Source organism: Rattus norvegicus, chromosome 9 (genome assembly GCF_036323735.1).
Source record: "Rattus norvegicus strain BN/NHsdMcwi chromosome 9, GRCr8, whole genome shotgun sequence".
In the NCBI taxonomy this organism is placed as follows: domain Eukaryota; kingdom Metazoa; phylum Chordata; class Mammalia; order Rodentia; family Muridae; genus Rattus; species Rattus norvegicus.
The window spans coordinates 68,720,720-68,744,011 of NC_086027.1; the positions used below are offsets into that span (position 1 = coordinate 68,720,720).

The 23,292-nt window shown below is 38.3% G+C and overlaps 1 protein-coding gene across 4 annotated transcripts in view; it reads left to right on the forward strand.

Annotated features, from left to right (window-relative positions):
• Bmpr2 (bone morphogenetic protein receptor type 2) overlaps positions 1-23,292 on the forward strand; it is a 115,412-nt gene that overhangs the window by 34,778 nt on the left and 57,342 nt on the right. For 2 of the 4 annotated variants that reach the window (XM_006244951.5, XM_006244952.5), the window contains exons 2-4: positions 2,448-2,489; positions 16,141-16,311; positions 17,902-18,072. In XM_006244951.5, the coding sequence (XP_006245013.1) occupies positions 2,448-2,489; positions 16,141-16,311; positions 17,902-18,072 (384 nt within the window). The remainder of the gene's footprint in view (positions 1-2,447; positions 2,490-16,140; positions 16,312-17,901; positions 18,073-23,292) is intronic. The other 2 variants (XM_063266598.1, NM_080407.1) reach the window with 1 other exon arrangement.

A 23,292-nucleotide genomic window follows, 5' to 3' on the forward strand; every position in this document is an offset into this window, starting at 1 on the left:
CCAGAGTCATAGCAATCCCCCTGCTTCCATTTCCTAAGTGCTGAGATTACAGTCATGCATCCCTACTCATGAAGAATTTGTGTTCTTGCTTTTCCTTATCATCAGATGTTGACTATATTGACATAGTGGGGTCTAAAAACTAGGGCAGGGTGTTGGATAATCAGTGTAAGTCACTCCAGAGTTAATGGGTCTTTCCCAACGCTCTCATTCAGTTAAAAATATAAAAGCTTTTAGCATTGTCCCCAGCATATAAGATACATACAAGGTGCATACAAGTGATTTTAAAATAAAAATTCAGATTCTTCTAAGAGTGAGGCCTTCCCAGGCACTTTAATCAATGTTCTATCTGAGATTTTAAAGAAACAGGAAATAGGGCGTAGGACCTACAAGGAAACAGGAAGGTTTCCCATGTTTTTATTTCACATTCCATTTGAATTATCTTGGAAACACAGGGGAATCACAAAACAATAGTTGTATAAGTATTTTTTGTATTTTTATCTGTTTTATCTTTATCTTGTTTTTATTATATTATCATTTTGGGACACTAGACACAGAGTCTTTTATGTTTGGACATGTCTGGAATACTGTGAATTGATCCATCATTACTAGGGACTCAGTGAATGTTTGTCAAAAAGATACTGAGTTTTCTTTCTAATTTTAAATTATTAACTAAAAAAAAATCCCAAAGTTCTCTTTTTAAATGTTCATTAAAACAGTTATATGATCTCTAGAATAAATAAATCATTCAGGTCAATCAGGATATGGGGAGAATATATACGTTATATAAACAGTAACAAGTGAAGTTGAGTGTTATAAATGAATAACAACCATGCTGAAAAACTTGGGGAAGACAGGACTAGCCTGAGTTATTTCAGAAAACTGAGATTAAAACAAGATGAATTACACATAACCATTATGTCCTTGGCTAGTTACTTCATCGTAGAGGAATGTAGTAGTTAGCAATTTTGAATTGTTCCTAGGAGATTTACTTGAATGTGTACTGCATTAACAAATAAATAAGAATAGTGTTTGGATAAGGAGAGCAGGCTTCCTAACCTTCTTTGCTGAGAGGATTAGAAATTATGATACCCACAGTACTGCTCAGGTCTTGATTTCTTGTAACATTCTCCAAGTGAAACAAGTAAGCAAAACAACCCCTGGAGAAATGGTTGGTTACTAGGTAGGCTAGGGGAGAGAAATCAAGATACTGTAGCTGGATCATTTAATGATACAGGAAAGGTAAGACCTGCTCAAAAATCTATGTGGGGATGTGGAAGTATAGAGTCAGCAAAGTAAAGTGATGGTAACTTTGGATCAAGTTTAACCATATGGTAAAAGGAATTCCTTCTAGTCCACACTAACATAATCAGATGTGAAAGAGGAAATGGCCTTTTATGTTAAAATAATTTCAAATTGATAAACAATTGTTTAGATTACTTTTGTTTTTCTAGTAAAATTGTAGGAAAATGTATTCCTTGGTAAAATATTATTTCATGGAATTTTTATTTATATTTAATATGTTATCCACTAGTTGTGACTCAAAAAAGCATTTCTTATATTGAACTAATTCAACTATTGATAAGGATAAGGATAAACTGATTATTTTTACATACAATAAATCTTTTTTTTTTTTTTTTTTTTTTGGTTCTTTTTTTTTTTTCGGAGCTGGGGACCGAACCCAGGGCCTTGCGCTTCCTAGGTAAGTGCTCTACCACTGAGCTAAATCCCCAGCCCCTACAATAAATCTTTATTTTAAAAACATATTTTTATCTAGGCCTCACGAGTTGGAATAGTGCATGACACCTCTGAGGGTAGGGAACGCCTTGTTCCTGAGAACATTTGAGAAGATCATGTTAGCTATGGTATATTAAGATGAATTCTTGCTTTTTTGAGGATTTGACTTTTTTTTTTTTTTTTTTTTTTTTCCGGAGCTGGGGACCAAACCCAGGGCCTTGCGTTTGCTAGGCAGGCGCTCTACCACTGAGCTAAATCCCCAACCCCGGTTATTTTTTAATAGTATTTTATAAATCTACCTTATTCCCATTCCTAGAAAACAGTTTTTTACTTTTGTACAATTTCTCTGTATGGAAAAAAAACTTCAGTCCAAACTGGCTTTGTTGAACTTGCTGTAACAGCAGGACCTAGGAATTCTTTATAGTCTATTAGTCTTGAAATTGGAATAGAGTTAAATTTATGCTTTTCCCTCTTTATGTCTATAATTTTTCTATATTATTCAAATGGAAAATTCTTTTTGTCAATTAGCATCTATTTTGGAGCTTTTCCCCTCCAAACCTTAAATTTACCTCTTTCTGGAACTTGAACTTGATTGTTCATATCTGTAATTTTCAGTTGTTGCAAGTAAAATTTAACGTTCCATATTCTATTTTAAAAAACCATTTCATTCACATATACACATCCCATCTTTTTCTCTTTCTGTCTGGTTTCAGAACTCTTGAACATCCTCAGCCTCCAACGTGCTGGAATTACAGGTGTGTACCACTACAGCCAGCTACGTTCCCTTTCTGTATATCTCTATTGAATTATAATATACACAACTACTAAATTCACTTAGCCTAAAGAATTCAACATGGTACTGGAGAGATGGTTCAGTGGTTAAGAGCACTGGCTGCTTATTCGAAGACCTGGTTCAGTTTCTAGTACCTATGTGACAGCTCACAACCATGTGTAACTCCAGTTCTGTAGGAACTGATGTCCTCCTCTGGCCTCTGTGGGCACCAGGCACACTCGTGGTTCACAAACATACATGCAGGCAATACACTCATACACATAAGTTAAAAACAAGTAAACTTTGAAAAGAATTGAACATCTTTAGCATATTCACAGTTATACCATCACTACAAGTAACTTTAAAATATTTTTACAGCACAAAAAGTCTTAGACCCATTATTAATAATTTATTCATTCTAACTCCTGATAATCACCAATCGATTTTATTTCTATGAATTTCTCATTCATTTATTTCTATGAATTTCTATTTCATAGATGTTTAATCAGGTAATATTTATCTTTTGTATGTGTTTATTTCACTGGATATCCTTTCAAGGTTTCCATGTTGTAGCCTTAAGACTGTGTACAGATGCATGTTACTATGCCTGGCTTTTTAAGTGGGGGCTAGAGATCTGAGCCAAAGTCCTTACGCTTCTGCAGCAAGCACTTCGCTTGTTGAGTCATATCCTTGACCCTCATTTCATTTTTAAATTCATTTTAAATATTATTATTTGATAAATAAGTGGTTGTTTCCACTTTTCAACGTCATGAATAATATTGTTATTAATGACTGTGTGCCAGTTCTTGTTGGGTACAGTGCCAGGAGTAAAATTGCTGGCCTATATGTTTTAAGTGTTAATTCTCTTTATAAGATGGACACCAGTTCCCTGTTAGGACCCCTGCATTCTGTCAGCTGCCTTTATTTTCTGGATTGTATACATTGAAGCACAGGAATTACAGATTTTTTTTTTCTTTTTTTTTTCGGAGCTGGGGACCGAACCCAGGGCCTTGCGCTTGCTCGGCAAGCGCTCTACCACTGAGCTAAATCCCCAACCCCGGAATTACAGATTTTTGATAAAGCAGTTTTTCTTTCTTTCTTCTTTCTGTCTGTCTCTCTTTTTCTTTTCTTTTCTCTCTCTCTTTCTTTTTTTGTTTTGTTTTGTTTTGTTTTGTTTTTGTATTTTTGAGACTTTGTAGCTCTGCCTGTCCTGGATCTCATTCTGTAGACCACAGTGGCCTCAAACTCAAAGAGATCCTCCTGTCTCTGCTTCCCAAGTGCTGGTATTAAAGGCATGTGCCACCATTGCCCAACAAAGCACAATTTTTCCACTCTACATTCTGTGTTATGCCTTTCCTGCAGTAGTTAAATATTGTTGCCTATCCTTGCTCACAAAGATGTGCTGGGCCTATCTATGCTCTTTTTCCTGAGCGTTGTATAGAGTCTTATAATCTTTGAGTTATTTTAGTTAATTTTTTTTAATAATTTGAAACCAGGAGGCATCAACTTGATTGCTTTGCATGTGGTTATCCAGTTGCAACACCGTTTGTGTGGTTAATCTTTTCCTCATTAAACTGTCTTGGCAGTTTACCAAACTGCAGATGGTGCTGCATGCATCTTAGCTAGCGCTTAGGAGGCCACTGACTGTCACAAACTCAAGGCCAGTCTGGGATACACAGCAAGACCTCGTGTCAAAACTAGAAAATTTGTTAATTAATTTACCACATATTCTGTTCCACAGATGTATGTGTTTTTCTTCAAGACAATACCACACTGTTCTCATTTGATGATTTGTGGTACAATTTGAAATCAGGATACAGAAATCATCTTTTTTTTTTTTTATTTTTTGGTCAGATTATTTTAGCTGTTCTAGGTGCTTTGAATATCAATACAAAATTTAAAAGCCAGTTACTAGTTGTTATAAAAGAGGCAACTACCATTTGATAGGCTTTGCATTGAATAAGCTGGTAAGTTTGAGAAGTTTTGCCACTCACAGCATTGTCCTGACATTCTGTACAAATGAGATGTCTGCTGAAAGCTTTTTTTTAAGTAATGTTCTAAGTTTTCAGTGTATGAGTCTTGCACTCACTACTATTTCTCTTGGAATGTTCTCTGCTAGTGGGTAGAGAGACAGTTGACTTTTATACAGTGATCCTATATCCTGGAATGCTGCTGGATGCATTTATTCGCTCTAACTTATTTTTAAAAGAGATTCCTTAGGAATTGTTATGTACAAGACCATGTGACCTGCAGTTAAATGTCTTTCTTATTTCTTTTCAAATTTGGTCTTTTATGCCTTAGTTTTTGTAGACTTTTCTAACACAGTGTTTAGAAGAATTGAGGGAGCTAATGTCTTTTCTTGTTCTTGTTTTCCCACCATTGAATATGGTATTAGTTAAGGGTTTTTCATTGTTACACTCTCTCAGATTTAGAAGTTGCTTTCTATTCCATAATTAATGAACATCTTAGTCATGAAATTGTTGGATGACCTGTGGAGGTCATTGGATCCTCTGGAACTGGAATTTCAAGTGGTTATGAGGCACTGTGTATATGCTGGGAATTGAACCCAAGTCTTCTGCAAGGACAACAGGCATTCTTTTTTTTTTTTTTTTTTTGGTTCTTTTTTTCGGAGCTGGGGACCGAACCCAGGGCCTTGCGCTTCCTAGGTAAGCGTCTACCACTGAGCTAAATCCCCAGCCCCTAGGCATTCTTAACTACTGAACCATCTCTCCACCCCAAATAGTTGTATATTCTTGACATCAAATCAATACTGAGTAGTATGTATATTATTCCACATAGAAAAATAGAAATGCTAATCTTTTAGTGTCTTCTCTTTTCTGTTCTGAACCAAACATGACTTATTCCCAACACACACACACATGTATATATATATGTATATATATATATATATTGAAATTCAAAGCAGTAATCGAAGATATTTAAAATGTTTTATTTTATATTTCCCAAGGAATATTATTATATAGGTAGGGCACATTTCTATTATATTCTAGGAAATTGATGGATCATTTGGTAAAACTTCTTGAGTAGGCATGAGGACCTGAGTTCAAATCACCAACGATCATGTAAAATATATGGTAACCCTGACATTGGGGAAGGCAGAGACAGGTGACTCCCCAGAGCTTGCCAGCTAGCCAGCCAGCCTAGCCTGGAATGGCAGGTGCCAGCTTTAGTGAGACAGATTCTGTGTCAGGAGTGGAAGACACCTAAAAACATATACACACCTTTCCACACAGAGTGATCATTCATTTGCAGTGTGGGCGGAAACACTGAGCCAGCCAAACCTTCCTATAACCATATTAATTTATACACTATTGTCTATTTATATCACTAGCATACAAGCACTTTGAGGGAATAACACTGTCTTACTCATACCATATCCCCAGGTTTAGAATACTGCTGCCACATAACAGGCACTTAGTAAAAAGTTGACTCTTTAACAGAATTCATTTTTTTTTTTCTTTTCTTTTCTTTTTTTCGGAGCTGGGGACTGAACCCAGGGCCTTGCGCTTGCTAGGCAAGCGCTCTACCACTGAGCCAAATCCCCAACCCCAAAAGTTGACTCTTTAATGGCTATTTTGCCAGTCCTGGGATAGAAAGCCTCTTAGAGGCATGGGATGGGCTTATCTGCCTTTGTTTGTTTTGTTGTTGCTGGATTAGAAAGAACAATGTTTTGGGTTTTTTGTTTGCTTATTTGTTTTATTTGAGAGAGCTGAAATGAACTGACTTAAACTGAGTTAAGATTTATGCATGTGCGTTAGTTAGCTTTTAGTTGCTTTGTGAATTTGTACAGAGAAAGTTAATAACAGATGTAAGACTGCTGTTCCTAGTTGGCCATTGGCTAGCGTATGGAATTTGTGTTTCGGAGTGCTCCCGTTGAACGTGACCACTGAGGTGATCCAGGCAGACAAACGAACCTGCAGAGATGAGAGAGAGTAAAAGGGTCAAACTGACTTTGTCACCTGAGTCAGATTTCTGGGAATCTGATGCAGGGTGGTTCACTGTCAGAATATTTAAAACACAGCACAATTTGGGAAAAAGTTTCCACGCAATAATCATTCCCATTTCAGGTTTCCAGGCAACAATCATTTTATTTCAATGTGCACAATAAAGCTTAAGGTGTGATTACATGGAAACTTCTTTACAAAGTACAAGACCACAAGGTTGGGTTCTATAGCTAAAAGGCCTAAGAGTGTGCTCTCTGACTGATAACATGAAGGTTATCAGGTTATACATCCGAATGATATCTCCCTATGGATAGGTTCTGTTAACAGTGGGAGCTGAAGTTAATGATCTAGGGAGGGAGAGTCTGGGGTAATCATTCTGGGGAAATTGGGTGAGGTCTGTCTCTATAGCAAAAGGTGGATGGGGTTGTCTCCATAGATAGCAGAAAGGTCTTCAGGTCATTAACAGTATCCATTCCCATCCTTCTGGATGGAATGCTGGCATTTTATATTTTCTCTCCCATTAAGGAGACGCCCCTACGTTATTAACATTGCTAGTTTCCCTGGGTGTCTGTGGGTGCAAGGACTTTGGTGCTCCTCCTACTCTCAAAAGAGTAGTTTACTATGTTTGTGTTGTTTGTGCAAACAGTATAGTTTTTGTTAACCATCTTCTTTTCTTTTGTGAGTCTGGAATTTTGGTACCAAACTAAAAGCACTTTCTTGACCAAGGTATTCAATAAAACTTGGAAGACTTGTCCCTAGACAACATTTCATATATTTCAGAATTCAGCAGTGGGGACTGAGTGTATGCTGTGTGATGCTGTGGAGACTTAAAGAGGACTGGACCTTGTTTCCTCCAGACTTTGGCTCTTAATCCTTCCCTTCTCTTACTTTTTTTTTTTTCCCCCCCGGAGCTGGGGACCGAACCCAGGGCCTTGTGCTTGCTAGGCAAGCGCTCTACCACTGAGCTAAATCCCCAACCCCTTCTCTTACTTTTTGTTTGTATTATTTTGTTGTGACAAATACAGCTTTGTATATAACTACTGAGTTCAGTAAATCTCAGGAGTCTTCAGCACAGCATTAAATTCAAGAAAATGCTAAAGAGGTATTTGCTGATGATTTTAGTCTCCCAGAGTGCTCTTAATTTGAAGTTATGACAATGATTAACAGAGTAGCAGTTATCTCACCATCTGGGCATAGAATATATATATTAAGAGCTGAGTTGCAGCTCTGTAGAGCCCTTGCCTATGTGCAAGATCCAAGATCCATTTCTCAGCATTGCATAGAAGAGGAGGGCATAATTAATACACTTTTTTAAAAAAAGATTATTTGCTTTATAAAACGATTCATTGTTAGATTGAAAAATAAGAGTTCACTTTGAATTATTATGATTGAATTTAAAATTTTGAGTTTATACTAAATTTCAGGGGGGAAATTTCTGTTAAAATAATATATCTGTGGGGCTGGAAAAATGGCTCAGGGGTTAAGAGCACTTGGTATTCTTGCAGAACCCTAAGGTTCAATTCCTGGAATTTCATGGTGGCTGACAACCACTTGTAACTCCAGTTCCAAGGGATCTGAAGCTCTCTTGGCCTTCCAAGGGTACAGTTCCAAGGCATGTAGGAAAAATGTGCATTAAAAAAAAAGATTTATTTATTGTATTTATATGAGAACACTGTAGCTGTCTTCAGACACACCAGATGAGGGCATTGGATCCCATTACATATGGTCGTGAGCCACCATGTGGTTGTTGGGAATTGAACTCAGGACCTCTGGAAGAGCAGTCAGTGCTTTTAACTGCTAAAACATCTCTCTAGCCCCAAAATAAATCTCTTAAGAACGATATTTGTGGGGTTGAGAAGATGACTCAGTTTGCAAAATGGTTGCCATGTAAGTGAGAAGTTGAGTTTGGATCTCTAGTACTCATATTAATAACAAAGATAATACAGTAATTCTAGTGCTGGAGAGGCAAAGACATGTGGCTTCCTGGACTCTGGCTAGCTAGCCTCATTTACTTGATGAGCTCTAGGTTCTGAGACTCTTTCAAAAAATTAAGTGGACAGTGATTGAAGAGGACATCCAACATCAACCTCTGGAGTGCGCGTGCACACACACATGCATGCGACTATTACTGGAGCGCTACTCTGAAATCATAGTTCATTTTTGTCCTTAGGCATGTGTTCTGGGAAAAGGATATCGTTGCTTCTGTTATTCAGTTATTTGCCCCATGCCTGCAAGGTTTCTGTGCTGTTTATTTTAGATAGTTCATTTTGACACTTAGATAAACAGAAGCCAAGCACATAAGCATACCCAGAATTAGTCCCTGAACTATGTTCTAGGGCAGAGATAAGATGCTTAGACTTCTCCAGTACAGATAAATATATTACAACTACTGGAGGAGAAGTGTTGTGAGACTTTTGGATTGTTTAGACATAGAATGGCAGTGAAGATTTTTTAAAAAAAAAATTGATAAACTGGGTGTTGTGGCTTATGCCTGCATTCAGGCTTAGAGCAGGAACTGTGATTTCAAGATCAGCCTGGGCTACAAAATATGTTCCAGGCCAGCCTGGGCTTCAAAGGGTTGCTGTCTTTCAGGGAAATTCACTTGAAATTATTCATAGTGAATTTAGCAGATGTTCAGAATGGTAATCATCTCTCTCATGTCTATATCTCGCCTTACTAAAACAGCTTCATTTTATTTTGCATTTTCTGAACCAGAGATCTTGTGCATTTTGTTCCTTAGTTTTTATCTGCCCACGAGTAAACTGTTGGTTATTACTGTAATGTTTGGCCTCCTAAATCTTCTCAGTATATAAATTGGCTATTTTTGAATTCTAAAAAAGTTTTGTAGAATTAATTTGAAAAATGTTTCTCTATAATTGTATATAATTTCTAGAATTTTAGATTTGTGGATGCCAGACTTTGGAGACAGAAAAGGTATAGATTCCTCTCAAAATGTTAACCCAAATAAGATGTTCTGTGGATAAACCCAAGATTGTTTTGATTTGTCTTTGTTGAAATCCTCCTTTTGTTCCTCCTTGTTTCAAGTCTTCCTCATGGAGTAAACTGTTCTCTGACTCCTGAGTTTCGAGGCTGGGTGCATGCCTGTTCATTAAGCTGCCAGTTACCACCAGGCGGTTCATTCCTGCATTTCCGCTTTCTCTACTTTTGGTTAGTTGTCAAATTTACCTGTATTTTCATAGATAGTGGTGACAGGCATGCATTGCTATTTATGTCTGTTAAGTAAATCGATAATCTATATATCATGAAAGATACAGCAGCATGTAGAATCTTTGCATTTTATGTCTATGTTTGGATGTGTTGCCCAATCTGGTCTTGAATTCTTGGGTTCAAGTCATCTGTTCTCAGCTTTCTGAGTAGCTGGGACCACAGACACCATCCATCCTATATGTATAGAATTTTTAAAAATTGACATAGTATTTGAGAATTGGTTGAAATTAAACAAAGGTTAAAAAAAAGTCTTATGTTCAAATTTTTTGGCGTTAAGAAAAAATTCCGGCCACAGGGTGGTGACACACCTCTAACTCTCGTGCTTAGGTGGCAGGGGCAGGCGGAGCTCTATCATTTAGGCCAGCCAGCAAAGCAAGCTTCAGGAAAGCCAAGGCTATACAGAGAAACCCAGTTTTGAAAAACCAAATAACAAAGAAAAGAAAGCAAATTGTTTAAGCAAGCGATAGTGATGCATGCCTTTAACCCAGCACTCGGGAGACCAGCACGTAGATCTCTGTGAGTTTGAGGCCAGCTTGGTATATGTGCTGATTTTAGAAACCGTACAGTTATAGAATAATTGCCATCTCCAGAAAAGAGAAAGAGGAATGAAAACAGTATTTGAAGTATAGTGTTATTTTCTTTACCTGAAAAAAAAGACCAGACTTTCACAATTAATTTTAAAAATAGCATTCAAAGTGAGGAGTTTCATTATGGCTTTTACTTTCAAGTTCTTTTTTATTGAAAAGATACCATTGAGTATCAAGAATATCAAGAGGTACAATAAGAGGGACTGGAGAGATGTCTCAGTGGTTAAGAGCACTGACTGCTCTTCCAGAGGTCCTGAGTTCAAATCCCAGCAACCCCACATGGTGGCTGACAGCCATCTGTAATGAGATCTGATGCCCTCTTCTGGTGTGTCTGAAGACAGCTACAGTGTACTCCTATATATATACATCTTTTCAAGATGTACAATTAAAAGAGAATATTACTTAGATACATGGCATGCTTGTTCATTTCTTTAAAAAGCTGAAGAGAAATATATATGCGTTTGTAGTTAGTTCATCCTTCTGAGTTGGAGAAAGGAACAGAAATTAACCTTTACATTTGAAAATCAAGTGACCATAATAATCTCTCTCTCTCTCTCTCTCTCTCTCTCTCTCTCTCTCTCTCACACACACACACACACACACACACACACACACAAACACACACACACACACAGAGTGATTTCAGGATGGAAATATGTGAGTTTTGAACAAGAAACAGAAGTTCATCTGATTGAGAATTAGAATTAACTAGACCTAGTACTTGCAATCCTGAGTTTGAAATTAACTTGTGCTACATAGTACATCCTTGTCCAAAAAAAGCGAATTTCCTTGTCTACCTAAAGAGCAGAGACTCCTTTACATCTTATTTATTTTATAAACATAATGCATATTTGGATTAGTTAAGAGTATTTTATTTTTCCTATATCTTTAAAAACCATTTACTTTTCATTTGTGTGTGTGCATACATGTATGCATGTATATGTTCAGAGGACAATTTACAGGATTTAGTTTTCTTCTTCCACAGTGTGGGTTCTAGAGATCAAACTCAGGTCATTAGGCTTGGTGACAGTTCGTTTACTTACTGAGCCATTTCACTGGCCCTTTTCCTGTATTTATCAAAGGTCAGAAGCCATAGCATAAATGTCTCTCTTCCTTAGTCATGTGTGGATGGGATGGTGTTTTGGAGAGAGTTCTTCACTGCAAAGCTATTTTGCATGCTGTATTTATCACCCCTCATTTGGCATAAGTAGGAGTTGAATTTTGTCAGGAGATTTTTCTTTCCTTTTTTTCTTTTTAAATCAGAAGGATTATATGTCTTATATTTAAAACATTTAAGTTGTTTAAGCTTCCATAACTCGAAAAGGTAGACATTTGAAGGTTGATTCTAGCTTTGCATGCTTGGGATAAATCTACCAATTACGTATCATTTTGAAATTCTCAACTATAGAATGGCCTTATAATTTTCTAGAATAAACAAGTCTGTTTTCAAAAACTCCAGGGATTTCTGTTTTTATACATTGCATCCCTTATAAAATTTTATAAGTGAATTCTTCCTCCTCCTTTTCCTTCTCCTTTGAGACAGGTGCTTACTATGTAGCCTCCATTGGCCTAGAGCTTTCTAAGTAGCCCAGGCTGACCTTGATCAGGGAGGTCTGCCTGCCTCTGCCTCCCAAAGCTGTAATAAAAGCCATGTGCCTGCCACAGAAGTCTTTGTTGTTGCTACAGTACACAAGGCTCTGCCTTCTGTCTTGCTGAGAGAGCCTTGGGATCACAGGCGAACTACTTCCAGATTTACATGGTTTCTGGGCAAACATGGCACCCGTGCTTGCAGGACCAACACTGAACTCATTGAGCCATCTCCCAGGTCAAGCTTTTCTTTTCTTTTTTATTATTATTATTATTATTATTATTATTATTATTATTATTATTATTTTGAGACAGGTCCCATATAGCCCAAATTGTCCTGCATTCCCTCTGTAGACCAGTCTTCTGAAGACCGGTTCCATAGAACTCAGAAATTCATCTGTCTTTCCTCCGTTCAAGTGTTGGGATTAAAGGTGTGTGCCACCATTGCCCAGCTCTAATTCACTTGTTTTGGTTATATTCAGTTTCATCTATTTTCCTATGAGTGACATAACTTTCTTCTTCTTGGCTGTAAAAAGTTCTCTATGTTGGGTCTATAACTTAGCTCCTGTGAGTGTGCTTCAAAAATACTGATCTGCAAACATCCCTGTGATGTGTTGGCGTGCAGTCCTTGGCATAAATACTTAGTCGTGGTATAGCTGGGCTGTAACATGCACTACATCTGTTGTTGGATGTATGTATATTACAAACATCCATACTGATTTCCATAGTTGGCTTTACATTCCTAGAAGCAGTCTAAGGAAGAGATCTCATCAGCTTTTGTTTTTAAACAATAGCCTTTCGGTGAGATATAATCTAAATGTAGTTTGCATTTCTCTAATGGCTAGAGTGTTTCCACAACATTCCTTCGTCTAAAACTGTAGAATACTATTTGCAAAGGGTGTTTCGACCTGTTTACTTTCTGTTTGTATTTCAGTCCCTTCTCTCGGCTCATTACTTTAGCTGATATACCAAGCAGTGTATTGAGTGCGAATGGACAAGTGGGCTAGGTATGGGGGCACTTGCCTTTAATCCCAGCACTGGGAAGGCAGGAGGTGGAGTTCAAGGTTATCTATCCCCAAACTTAGAGGGGGTTCTAGTGAGATCCTGTCACATTAGGGAAAGGAGAGGGGAGGGGAGAGGAGAAAGAAAAAAGGAGAAAGTGGTCACTCAGACCTGCAAGATGGCCCAATGGATGTCAGCACTTCCCTCCAAGCTTGATGACCTGAGTTTGATCTCAGGACCCATATGATCTCACAGTGTTTTCTGATCTACACCCCCCACCCCACCCCCGTCTGTCTCTGTCTGTCTCCCAAGTTCAAGAAAAAAGTGAATGCCTTGTCTTGTTTTGATTGTAGTGGAAATGCTTTTGAGCCTTTACTGGTTAGTATAATTACTGTTGACTATAGGTTTGTCACATATATCTTTTATGAGATATATTTGTTGTGTTTCTAGTCTTTTCAGGGCTTTTGTGAAGGGATGTTGTATTGTCAAAACTTTTACATCAGTTGAGATGAAATTATAATTTTTCTGCTTGAGGCCATTGTTACTTAAATTGACTTACATATTTTGAACCATCCTTTCCTCTGCTATGAAGCCAACTTGATCATGGTGAATGATTTTTTTTTCTGGTGTGTTCTATTTTATTGAAAATATTTGATCTATGCTTAGCGGAAAACTGATCAGTAATTTTATCCTTTTTGCTTTTAAATAAAAAGAGTTTGGTAGTGTTCCTTCATTTCCGTTCTGGGCAGTAGTTTGAGAAGCCTGAGAGGCCATTGCTGTGGAGTTACTAAGTTTTGGAGGAGTCGTGTTGCCTTGATTTTTCATGTTTCTCGTGTTTCTACATTAGGACTTCAACATCTGGGGCTAAGTCATTGGTTGGAATGTTTGTTGTGTATTCTATTTCCTTGTTCTTTCAGTGGAGCTGCTGGCAGTGTTCAGGAAGGAGCTGGGCTGTGTTTAGTCACGGTGTCATTTTCCTGTGCCGGACTGGTACTAAGCCTCAGTCCCTCTACTACCCCGGGGGAACACTGTCCATGGAAACAACGATCCTCTTTTATTCCAGTTTCAACTTTCACTTTATTCCTTCTCAGGTTGCCAGATGCCTTAGAACTCTTGTTTGAACTGCAAATTGATTTTCCTTTTCTTGGCTTTTAGCAGTCTCTGAAAACACTTCCCTTCTTTAGCGCACTGATCTTTCCTGAAAGATACAAAGGACTGTCAGAGTCTGCATTCTCATTTCGTGAGCAGCTACTATAGTTTTAAATAGAACCCTTATTCCCGATGTCCTTTCTTCTTAAAATGTGATATTTCTCCAAAGGATGGATATATATATATATATATATATATATATATATATATTCCTTCATGTAAATATATATTCCTTCATGTATATATTTATCTTTAGATGGTATTGGTATTTTCTAGAATTTAAAAGTAGTTTAAAATATATACATCAAGTCACATTTGTTTTTCATTGATTACTATCTGTGGTTTGGTTTGTCAGAATAAACTATATTATGAAAATTTGATAACCGCAATACTATATACCTACTTGTAAACATTCCGCTTACTTGACCTCGTACTTTGAAAGTGCTTCACATAGCAATAAATGTAGCAGGTCTATTTATGTAAACTGGGTGGACAGAGTCATTAAGCCTGTCATTCCTTTTCTGTGCTTCAATTATGTCCAGAAACATTAATTTAATAAATAATATGTATTGTAAAGTGTTCCTGAATCATACTATTCCAATTCTATACACGTCAAATAAAGAACTGATTCAGAAGGTCATAAGAAAGTATTGATTATGTTTAGTGATTATCTTTCCTACTCAGACATATTAGAAAAATCTATTTTAAAAAACCTAAATAAAGATCAGATGGTGCTTTTGATAACCTTTTACCTCCTTGGTACTTTCACAGTGCTGGTTAGTGTTTGTTAATCAGTGAGTCACGTGACAAATGCTTTATTGGAGTCAGCTAAATCACGTAGTATAGATGAAGAAACACAGGTCGGCATTAAACTAAGGAACAACTACCTTACTCCTTGAAGAGCTGCTGTACATTTTGTCCGGCTGTTTTAAGCAAAATAAAATCATTTTCTTTTTGCTCAGAATTCTTGGGCTTTTAGGATTTTTCTTTTCCTTTTTTAAGATTTATTATATATATGTTACACTCATACACACATACTGTAGCTGTCTTCAGACACACCAGAAGAGGGCATCAGATCTCATTGTGAGCCACCATGTGGTTGCTGGGATTTGAACTCAGGACCTCTGGAAGAGCAGTCAGTGCTCTTAACCACTGAACCATCTTTCTAGCCCGGATTTTTGTTTTTGACTGTTCACTTTTTAAGGCACGGTCTCTCTATATAGCCTGACTGGCCGGGAACTAGCTATGTAGACCAAGTTGGTTTGTAACTTAGAGATCTGCTTGCCTCTGCCTCCCAAGTGTTGGATTAAAGGCATCCAATATCATGCCTGGCCTCCTCTGTGTTGGTTTTAAAGGTTAGTTTAGAACATGGTATTTCTCTGTCTCTCTGTCTCTCTGTCTCTCTGTCTCTCTGTCTCTCTCTCTCTCTGTCTCTCTCTCTCTCGTTTGCTCTTCTGGAAGTCACTATGTAGACCAGGTTGGCCTGGAACTTAACAGCTATCCACCAGCCTCTGCCTCCTTCCCTGTCCTTCTGCTGGAATTGAAGGTATATACCACCATGCCCTTGCAGAAGATGGTATTTCTTTTTTTGAACAGCAAAACATATTTAATAATAGAAAGAATGATAAGAATTATATGTGTAAAAGTCTGTCATCAGGGAATATACTTTCTTTAAATTCTTATTGCTTGGATATAAAAATTAATGTCCAAAGGGAATTGCTGGAGGGTGTGGATAAAAGGATGGTTCAGTAGTTAAATGCAAGTGTACTGCTCTTCTAGAGGACCCAAGTTCAGTTCACAGCAACCATGCCAGGCAGCTCACAGTCACCTTAACTCCTGCTACAGGAGCATCCAACGCCTCTGTGGGCACCTGAACTCATATGCACACACACGCTTAAAAAAATGAACATAAATCTTGAAACAGAAAATTTTTGGGTAAATGTAAAATTTAAAATTTATTCAACAATTAAATTTGAAGAATTTAGCAGGAAAATTTATAATCTTACTTAAATTAGATTATCATATATTATTAAATGAAATCTTAAAGATTATTTTAATCAGTAGTATTATCAAAGAAACATCAATTTATCATTGTGTTCTTTGCTCTGTTTTTCAGCTTCCCAGAATCAAGAACGGCTGTGTGCATTTAAAGACCCGTATCAACAAGACCTTGGGATTGGTGAGAGTCGAATCTCTCATGAAAATGGGACAATATTATGCTCCAAAGGGAGCACATGTTATGGTCTGTGGGAGAAATCAAAAGGGGACATCAATCTTGTGAAACAAGGCAAGTAATATTTTTTTAAAAAATTATTTACCTTTTTATTTTATGTGCATCGGTGTTTTGCTTGTATGTATCTCTGTGTGAGAGTCAGATCTTGGGAGTTACAGACACTTGTGAGCTGCCATATGGATGCTGGGATTTGAACCTGGGCCCTCTGGAAGAGCAGTGAGTGCTTCTAACAGCTGAGCCATCTCTCCAGTCCCCAAGTAACACCTTTTTTTTTTTTTTTTTTTTTTTACTTAATTGCTTTGTGCTTTTGTGCTTTTTTTCTTTTGGGTGCTGAGAATCAAACACAGACCATTGCACATAGGCAAGCTCCCTGGCGCAGGGCTATATCTTTAGCATTGTTTTCATACAGTTGGAACTTATCTAGAAAGGACATGTAGGTGGATTGAAATCCTATCCAGTAAATAAGATAAACACATAAATATATCTATAATTCACCCACAAGCTCCAAATTCATAAAAGGAAGTTTACTTTTAGTGTATGTAGTTAGTTTGCTCATTTGCTTGCTTGGCTGAAATAGGGTCTCACTGTGTAGCCCGGCAGGCCTGGAGTTCACAGAGATCTGCCTTCTTCTGCTTCCCAAGTGCTGAGACTAAAGTCATGCTCCACTGTGCCTAGCCTTTTAGTGTGTTTTAATAATGTCTTTCTCTTTACAAGTTAATGTTTGTGAATGAAGTTTGTATAAAAACCCAAAAAACTATTTAGAAAAACCAAGGTCTACAACTCACTTTTCTTAAAAAAAAAAAAAAAAGTTTTGTGTTGATTCCCCCCCCTTGGGTACATTTTTCATGTATTTTAATATTTATATGAGTCCCAGTCTTCTTTTAAAATTAGAATAATGTTATATTATTCCAACCTCTTTTCCCCCATGTTATTGTAAATGCCCTCTGAAGACATGTGTACCTCAGCACTATATTTCACTGTGTATATGTATTACGGTTTACATAAACGCTTTGAACACTATGCTGTTTTAAGGTTTTCACTGAAATGCATATCCAGCAATGGAAACCTTCAAACATATATAAAAGTTGTGTCTGATTGCTTTTTTTTCTCTCTTTTGTTTTTTTTTTTTTTTTTTGGTTCTTTTTTTCGGAGCTGGGGACCGAACCCAGGGCCTTGCGCTTCCTAGGTAAGCGCTCTACCACTGAGCTAACTCCCCAGCCCCTTTCTCATTTTTTTAAAAGTAGATTCTTTAATGTAGAATTAATAGATCATAAAAATATATGGTTATTTTAAAGGCTTTACATTAAAATTGCTATATTTTTCCAAAATTAACACACAAACTGATTACAGAATTGTAAGAGAGTGACTGTCACTGAATCTTTGTTACGATTCCATTAATTTTTTAATTGAGACGATTTAAATCTAAGTGCTCTTTCTTCAATAGTTCTCATAGTAATGGCGCAGCTAATGGTAATCGCTTTGTTGGCTGCCTTCCCCGTGAGATGTCTGTGGAACCCTTTACCATTTTCACTCAGTTTCTTTATGACTGTACTACTTAGTTTTATATGGCTGCTACAGTTACTTCATAATCTGTTGTTTTCCTTACTGTACTGTTTCCTAACTTGCTTTAATATTGATCTGTAGGGTGCTGGTCTCACATTGGTGATCCCCAAGAGTGCCACTATGAAGAATGTGTAGTAACTACCACCCCACCCTCAATTCAGAATGGAACATACCGTTTTTGCTGCTGTAGTACAGACTTATGTAACGTCAACTTCACTGAGAACTTCCCACCTCCTGATACAACACCACTCAGTAAGTATTAACAGGAATTTTTTTTTTAATAATTCCTTGTTCTAGAAGTTTTGAAAACATAACGGATAAACATTCAAGGTTAGTAAAAATTTACCTAAAATCTCCAAAGTAATATACCAGCACCAGCAAAGCTTTGGTGTATTTATTATCAAGTAAGTCTGAATCAAGACATGATTTTCCCTTTGTTTGGCGTTATGATGTGTGCTTGTAATCCCAGAACTCCAGAGGCCAAAGCAGTAGGATTGTAAATTCAAGACAGTCTGAGCTAACTGGTAAGTTCTTACCCAGCCTGGACTACATAAAAGGACCATGTCTCAGCAAACAAAAAATTCAAAACCCTCTTTTTTTTTTTTTTTGGTTCTTTTTTTTTTTCGGAGCTGGGGACCGAACCCAGGGCCTTGCGCTTCCTAGGTAAGCGCTCTACCACTGAGCTAAATCCCCAGCCCCCTTCAAACCCTCTTAAGGAAGGGAATTTGGTGATAGCAAATGAGTGTGATGGTGCAAGCCTTTAATCCTGGCACTTGGGAGGTAGAGGCAGATGGATCTCTATGAGTTTGAAGCCAATGTGGTCTACATAGCAAGTTCTAGACCAGCCAGGACTACACAGTGAGACCCTGTCTGAAAATCAAAATAAAACAACCATAATAATTAGAGAGAGAGAGAGAGAGAGAGAGAGAGAGAGAGAGAGAGAGAGAGAGAGAGAAACTATAACTTAGTTTGGCTTGTGTCTATAGCCACACTCATTCTGGAGGCCAAGGAGGGAGGGTCACTTGAGGTCATATATTCAAGTCTAGTGTGGGAAATAAAGAGAAATCCTAATTCAAGAATCAGACAGCAGCCAGTATGATAACAAATGCCTTTTATTTAGCACTTGGAGGCAGAGGGAGGTGAATCTATATGAATTTGAGAATAGCTTGGTCTACATAGTAAGTTATAGGCCAGCCAGAGCTCCATGGTGAGGCCTTGTCTTAAATGAAAATTCAAAATCCAAAGTAAGACCCCCCCCCCCAAAAAAAAACAAACCACAAATAAACAAAAATCCCAACCAAACAAAATGAACATCATCAACAAAATCCTAGATTTTGATTTACATGGATATACATGTAACTGTTGGATAGAGTATAAGACCATGTAATTGAAACTTGAAATACATGATATTGATGTAGACTTAGGAACTCAAAAATATCCACAAATGCATTATATGTATTATATGTGTATATATGTAGTCATATAAAATGTATATGTGCATTTAAATATAAATTTAAAAATTTAAACACGCATACTGTGATAGCTTGAATGAGCACGGCCTCTATAGGCTTATATGCTGTTGCTTGGTTTCCTGTTGGTGGAACTGTATGGAAAGGATTAGAACATGTGACCTTGTTGGAGGAAATATGTCACTAGGGGTTTCAAAAGCCCACACCATTCCCAGTTGGTTTTCTTTGCCTAATGCTTGTGGATCACATGTAAGCTCTCAGGTACTGCTATAACCCCATGCCTGCCTGCCTGCCTCCATGTTACCTCCCATGATGGTCCCCAGTGAACTCTTTCTTTTCTAAGCTGCCTTGGTCATGGAGTCTTTTCACAGAGATAGAAAGTAACAGAGGTAGAAACTGGTACTAGGGAGTGGCACACATTGCCGTGACAGGCCTGCCTGTAAGTGCTACTTTTTGGAGAAATGTATGAGACTTTGGATTAGGGTAGTGGTTCAGTGCTGGAAGCATGGAAATACTAGTAGGAGCTTGGAAGACAGTAGTGCTGAGAGTAATGTGTGCTATGGAGGACCAACTCCACAGGTTTCAAAAGGGGATCAATATTAGCAACTAGGCCAGAAATATCTGTTCTTGTGATATTTTGGCAAAGAATGTAGCTGCTTTTTGTTCTTGTCCTAAGAATCTGTTCGAGGCTTTCTTTTGACTTTGTGGTAGTAGGACTCAAACTCTGGGCCTCAGGCATAATGAGAAGGCACTTCTTTTTTTTTTTAATTTTTTATTAGATATATTTCTTTACTTACATTTCAAATGGTATTCCATTTCCCAGTTTCCTGTCCATAGGCCCCCATCCCTTCTCCCTCCCCCATACGGGTATTCCCCCCTCCATCCCCCTTACTGCTCCCCACCCCCATATTCCCCTGCACTGGGGGTTCAACCTTGGCAGAACCAAGGGCTTCCCCATCCACTGGTGCCCCAACAAGGCTGTTCTCTGCTACCTATGCAGTTGGAGCCCAGGGTCAGCCCATGTATAGTCTTTCGGTAGTGATTTAGTCCCTGAAAGCTCTGGTTGGTTGACATTGTTGTTTTTATGGGGTTGCAAGCTCCTTTACCTCTTTGAATACTTCCTCTAATTCCCCCAAAGGGGGTCCTGTTCTCAGTTCAGTGGTTTGCTGCTAGCATTGACCTCTGTATTGGACATGCTCTGGATGTGTCTCTCAGGAGAGATCTATATCTGGTCCCTTTCAGCATGCATGTTTTAGCTTCATCAATCTTACCTAGTTTTGGTGGCTGAATATATATATATATATATGAGCCACATGTGGGGCAGGCTCTGAATGGCCGTTCAAGAAGGCACTTCTTTTTTTTTTTTTTTTTTGGTTCTTTTTTTCAGAGCTGGGGACCGAACCCAGGGCCTTGCGCTTCCTAGGCAAGCGCTCTACCACTGAGCTAAATCCCCAACCCCAAGAAGGCACTTCTAAGCTGAATTCCTACCTGTCTTGGTTAGGATTTCCATTGCTTAAAGAAACAGCATGACCAAGGCAACTCTTTTTTTTTTTTTTTTTTGGTTCCTTTTTTCAGAGCTGGGGACTGAACCCAGGGCCTTGTGCTTCCTAGGCAAGTGCTCTACCACTGAGCTAAATCCCCAAGCCCCAAGGCAACTCTTATAAAGGACAACACTGGGTAGAGCTTCAAAGCCCACTGCCATGTGATGGATGCACTTCCTCCAACAAGCCACACCTCCAAACAGTACCACTTCCCATGGATCAAGCATATTCAAACCACCACCCCACCCACATACATACATTTCTTCTTTAACAAAAGAAAAAAAGGCAGAAGCATTTCAGTAGCAATAAACATGTATTATGCCCATATCTTAGTCTGTAATAGTGTTCTCTGCTAAAAGAAACTATTACTCCTTGAGAAGATATTTATTCCAGAACAAGAGCAAAGTAAGTCCAAGACTGAAATACTTTATGCTAGAAAGTGATCCACAAGAGCCATGATGCCCCTTATTGCCTCTGGCCTTGGGTGAGCTAGCTGGGGCAGCGCTGGAAAGTTTGCCCTCCTGATAGGAGTGTGGGTGAGCTGTTGGGCTGACAGCTCAGCTACCACCCAGGCCTAGATCCAGGGCTTAGAGTTGGCCACCCCAGTATCCACCCTGTCTGTGAGCTGCTGGAGTACGAAGGGGCCTGTTCTATAAACCCAAAACAGTAACAACAGGGTATCTAAGGGGTGCTGGTGAGGATCCATTATTGATAGTGTAGCAGAAGCCAGAGACCTGACAGACTCATTGCAGTGAACATTTGCAGGTAAATCTGTGTGGATAAAAGGCATACTGTGGGACACACTGTGACAAGGATTTTTTTCTTTTGGGAGGCAGTTGCAAGTGCTGAAGGCGAATACAACGAAGGGACAGGGAGATGAGTGGATTGGGGCACATAATGTGAAATACAGAAAGTCAATTAAAAGTTAAAAAAAAATATGGAGCCAGTTCTACAGAACCCCTTCACAAACTAAAATTGGGGAAGTTAGACTTCAAGAATATCTAAGTATAATAGTGAATTTCCAACCATTTGAAGGAAGCAAAACTCATGAGTCAACTGTTAAGTGCTAACTGATAGATACAGGAGTGTTGGCATTGGTCAGGCATCATTCAGCTTCCATCACACAGGTCAGAGAGGAAGTATCAAAGACGACCATAAATCTGACAGCAGTTTCAGTGAGGAGCCAGGATATTTGTATGGTTTTAAAATGTCTCCAATTTAATTGTGAAGGGAAAATTAGTAATTGGGATTTGGGGCATAGCTCAGTGGTATAGATTATTTGCCTAGCTTTCGCTGATCCCTAGGTTCAATCCCTTGAATTATAATAAGAAGGAAGGGATAGGGAGAGGAGGGAAGACAGGAGAAACTAATTCATATGGGTATCTTAGTCACTGTTCTATTACAGTTCTTATAAAAGAAAGCTTTAATTTGGGGCTTACTTACAGTTTCAGAGGTTTAGTCCATTATCATCCTGTCAGGGCATTGAAGCAGAAGCTGAGAGCTACATCTTGATCATCCTAATTGACAAGCATCAGGAGAGGCAGACTGGGCTGGTGTGGGTTTTGGAAAGGTCAGAACCCATCCCCAGTGATTTACTTTCTTCAACAAGGCACATCTATATATGCTGATGGGGGCACCATTCTTATTCAGACTACCACAGTGGATGTGCTGGTAGATGCCTGTAATTCCACCACTAGGGAAGTTAAGGATGGAGAATCAGAATTTAGCCAGTTTGAGTTCAACTTGGCCCACAAAAGATCCTATTTCAGCCAAGTGGTGGTGACTCTGGCAGGAGGGGCATACCTTTAATCCAGCACTAGGGAGACAGAGGCACATCTCTAAGATTGAAGGCAGCCTCATCTATACAGTGAGTTCTAGGACAGACAGGGCTGTTATACAGAGAAAACCCTGTCTTGAAAAATCATTAATAATTAATTAATTAATCGTGATTATAAGTGGGGAATTGGAAATTACCTTGATCAAGTCATCAAAATTACCATATTAATGAATGTCAAATGAACATCGTGATACAAAGAAACGGATGCAGGATCGCTATATTATAGTACTGAATCAAGTCATGATAAAACACCAGATAAACTTCAAATTAGGAGCACTCTAGTTACAAAAGGGGTGGGGGAGTTATTTGTTTGTTTGTTTGTTTGTTTGTTTTTTAAAGATGTATTTATTTATTATATAAGTACACTGTCGCTGTCTTCAGACACACCAGAAGAGGGCATCAGATCCCATTACAGATGGCTGTGAGCCACCATGTGGTTGCTGGGAATTGAACTCAGGACCTCTGGAAGAACAGTCAGTGCTCTTAACCACTGAGCCGTCTCTCCAGCCCTGTTTGTTTGTTTTTAGTTTTTAGATTTATCTTACTTTTTGTATGAGTGTTTTGCATATATGTATGCATGAGCACCACATGCATGCCTGGACACTGAAGAGGTCAGAAGAACTGG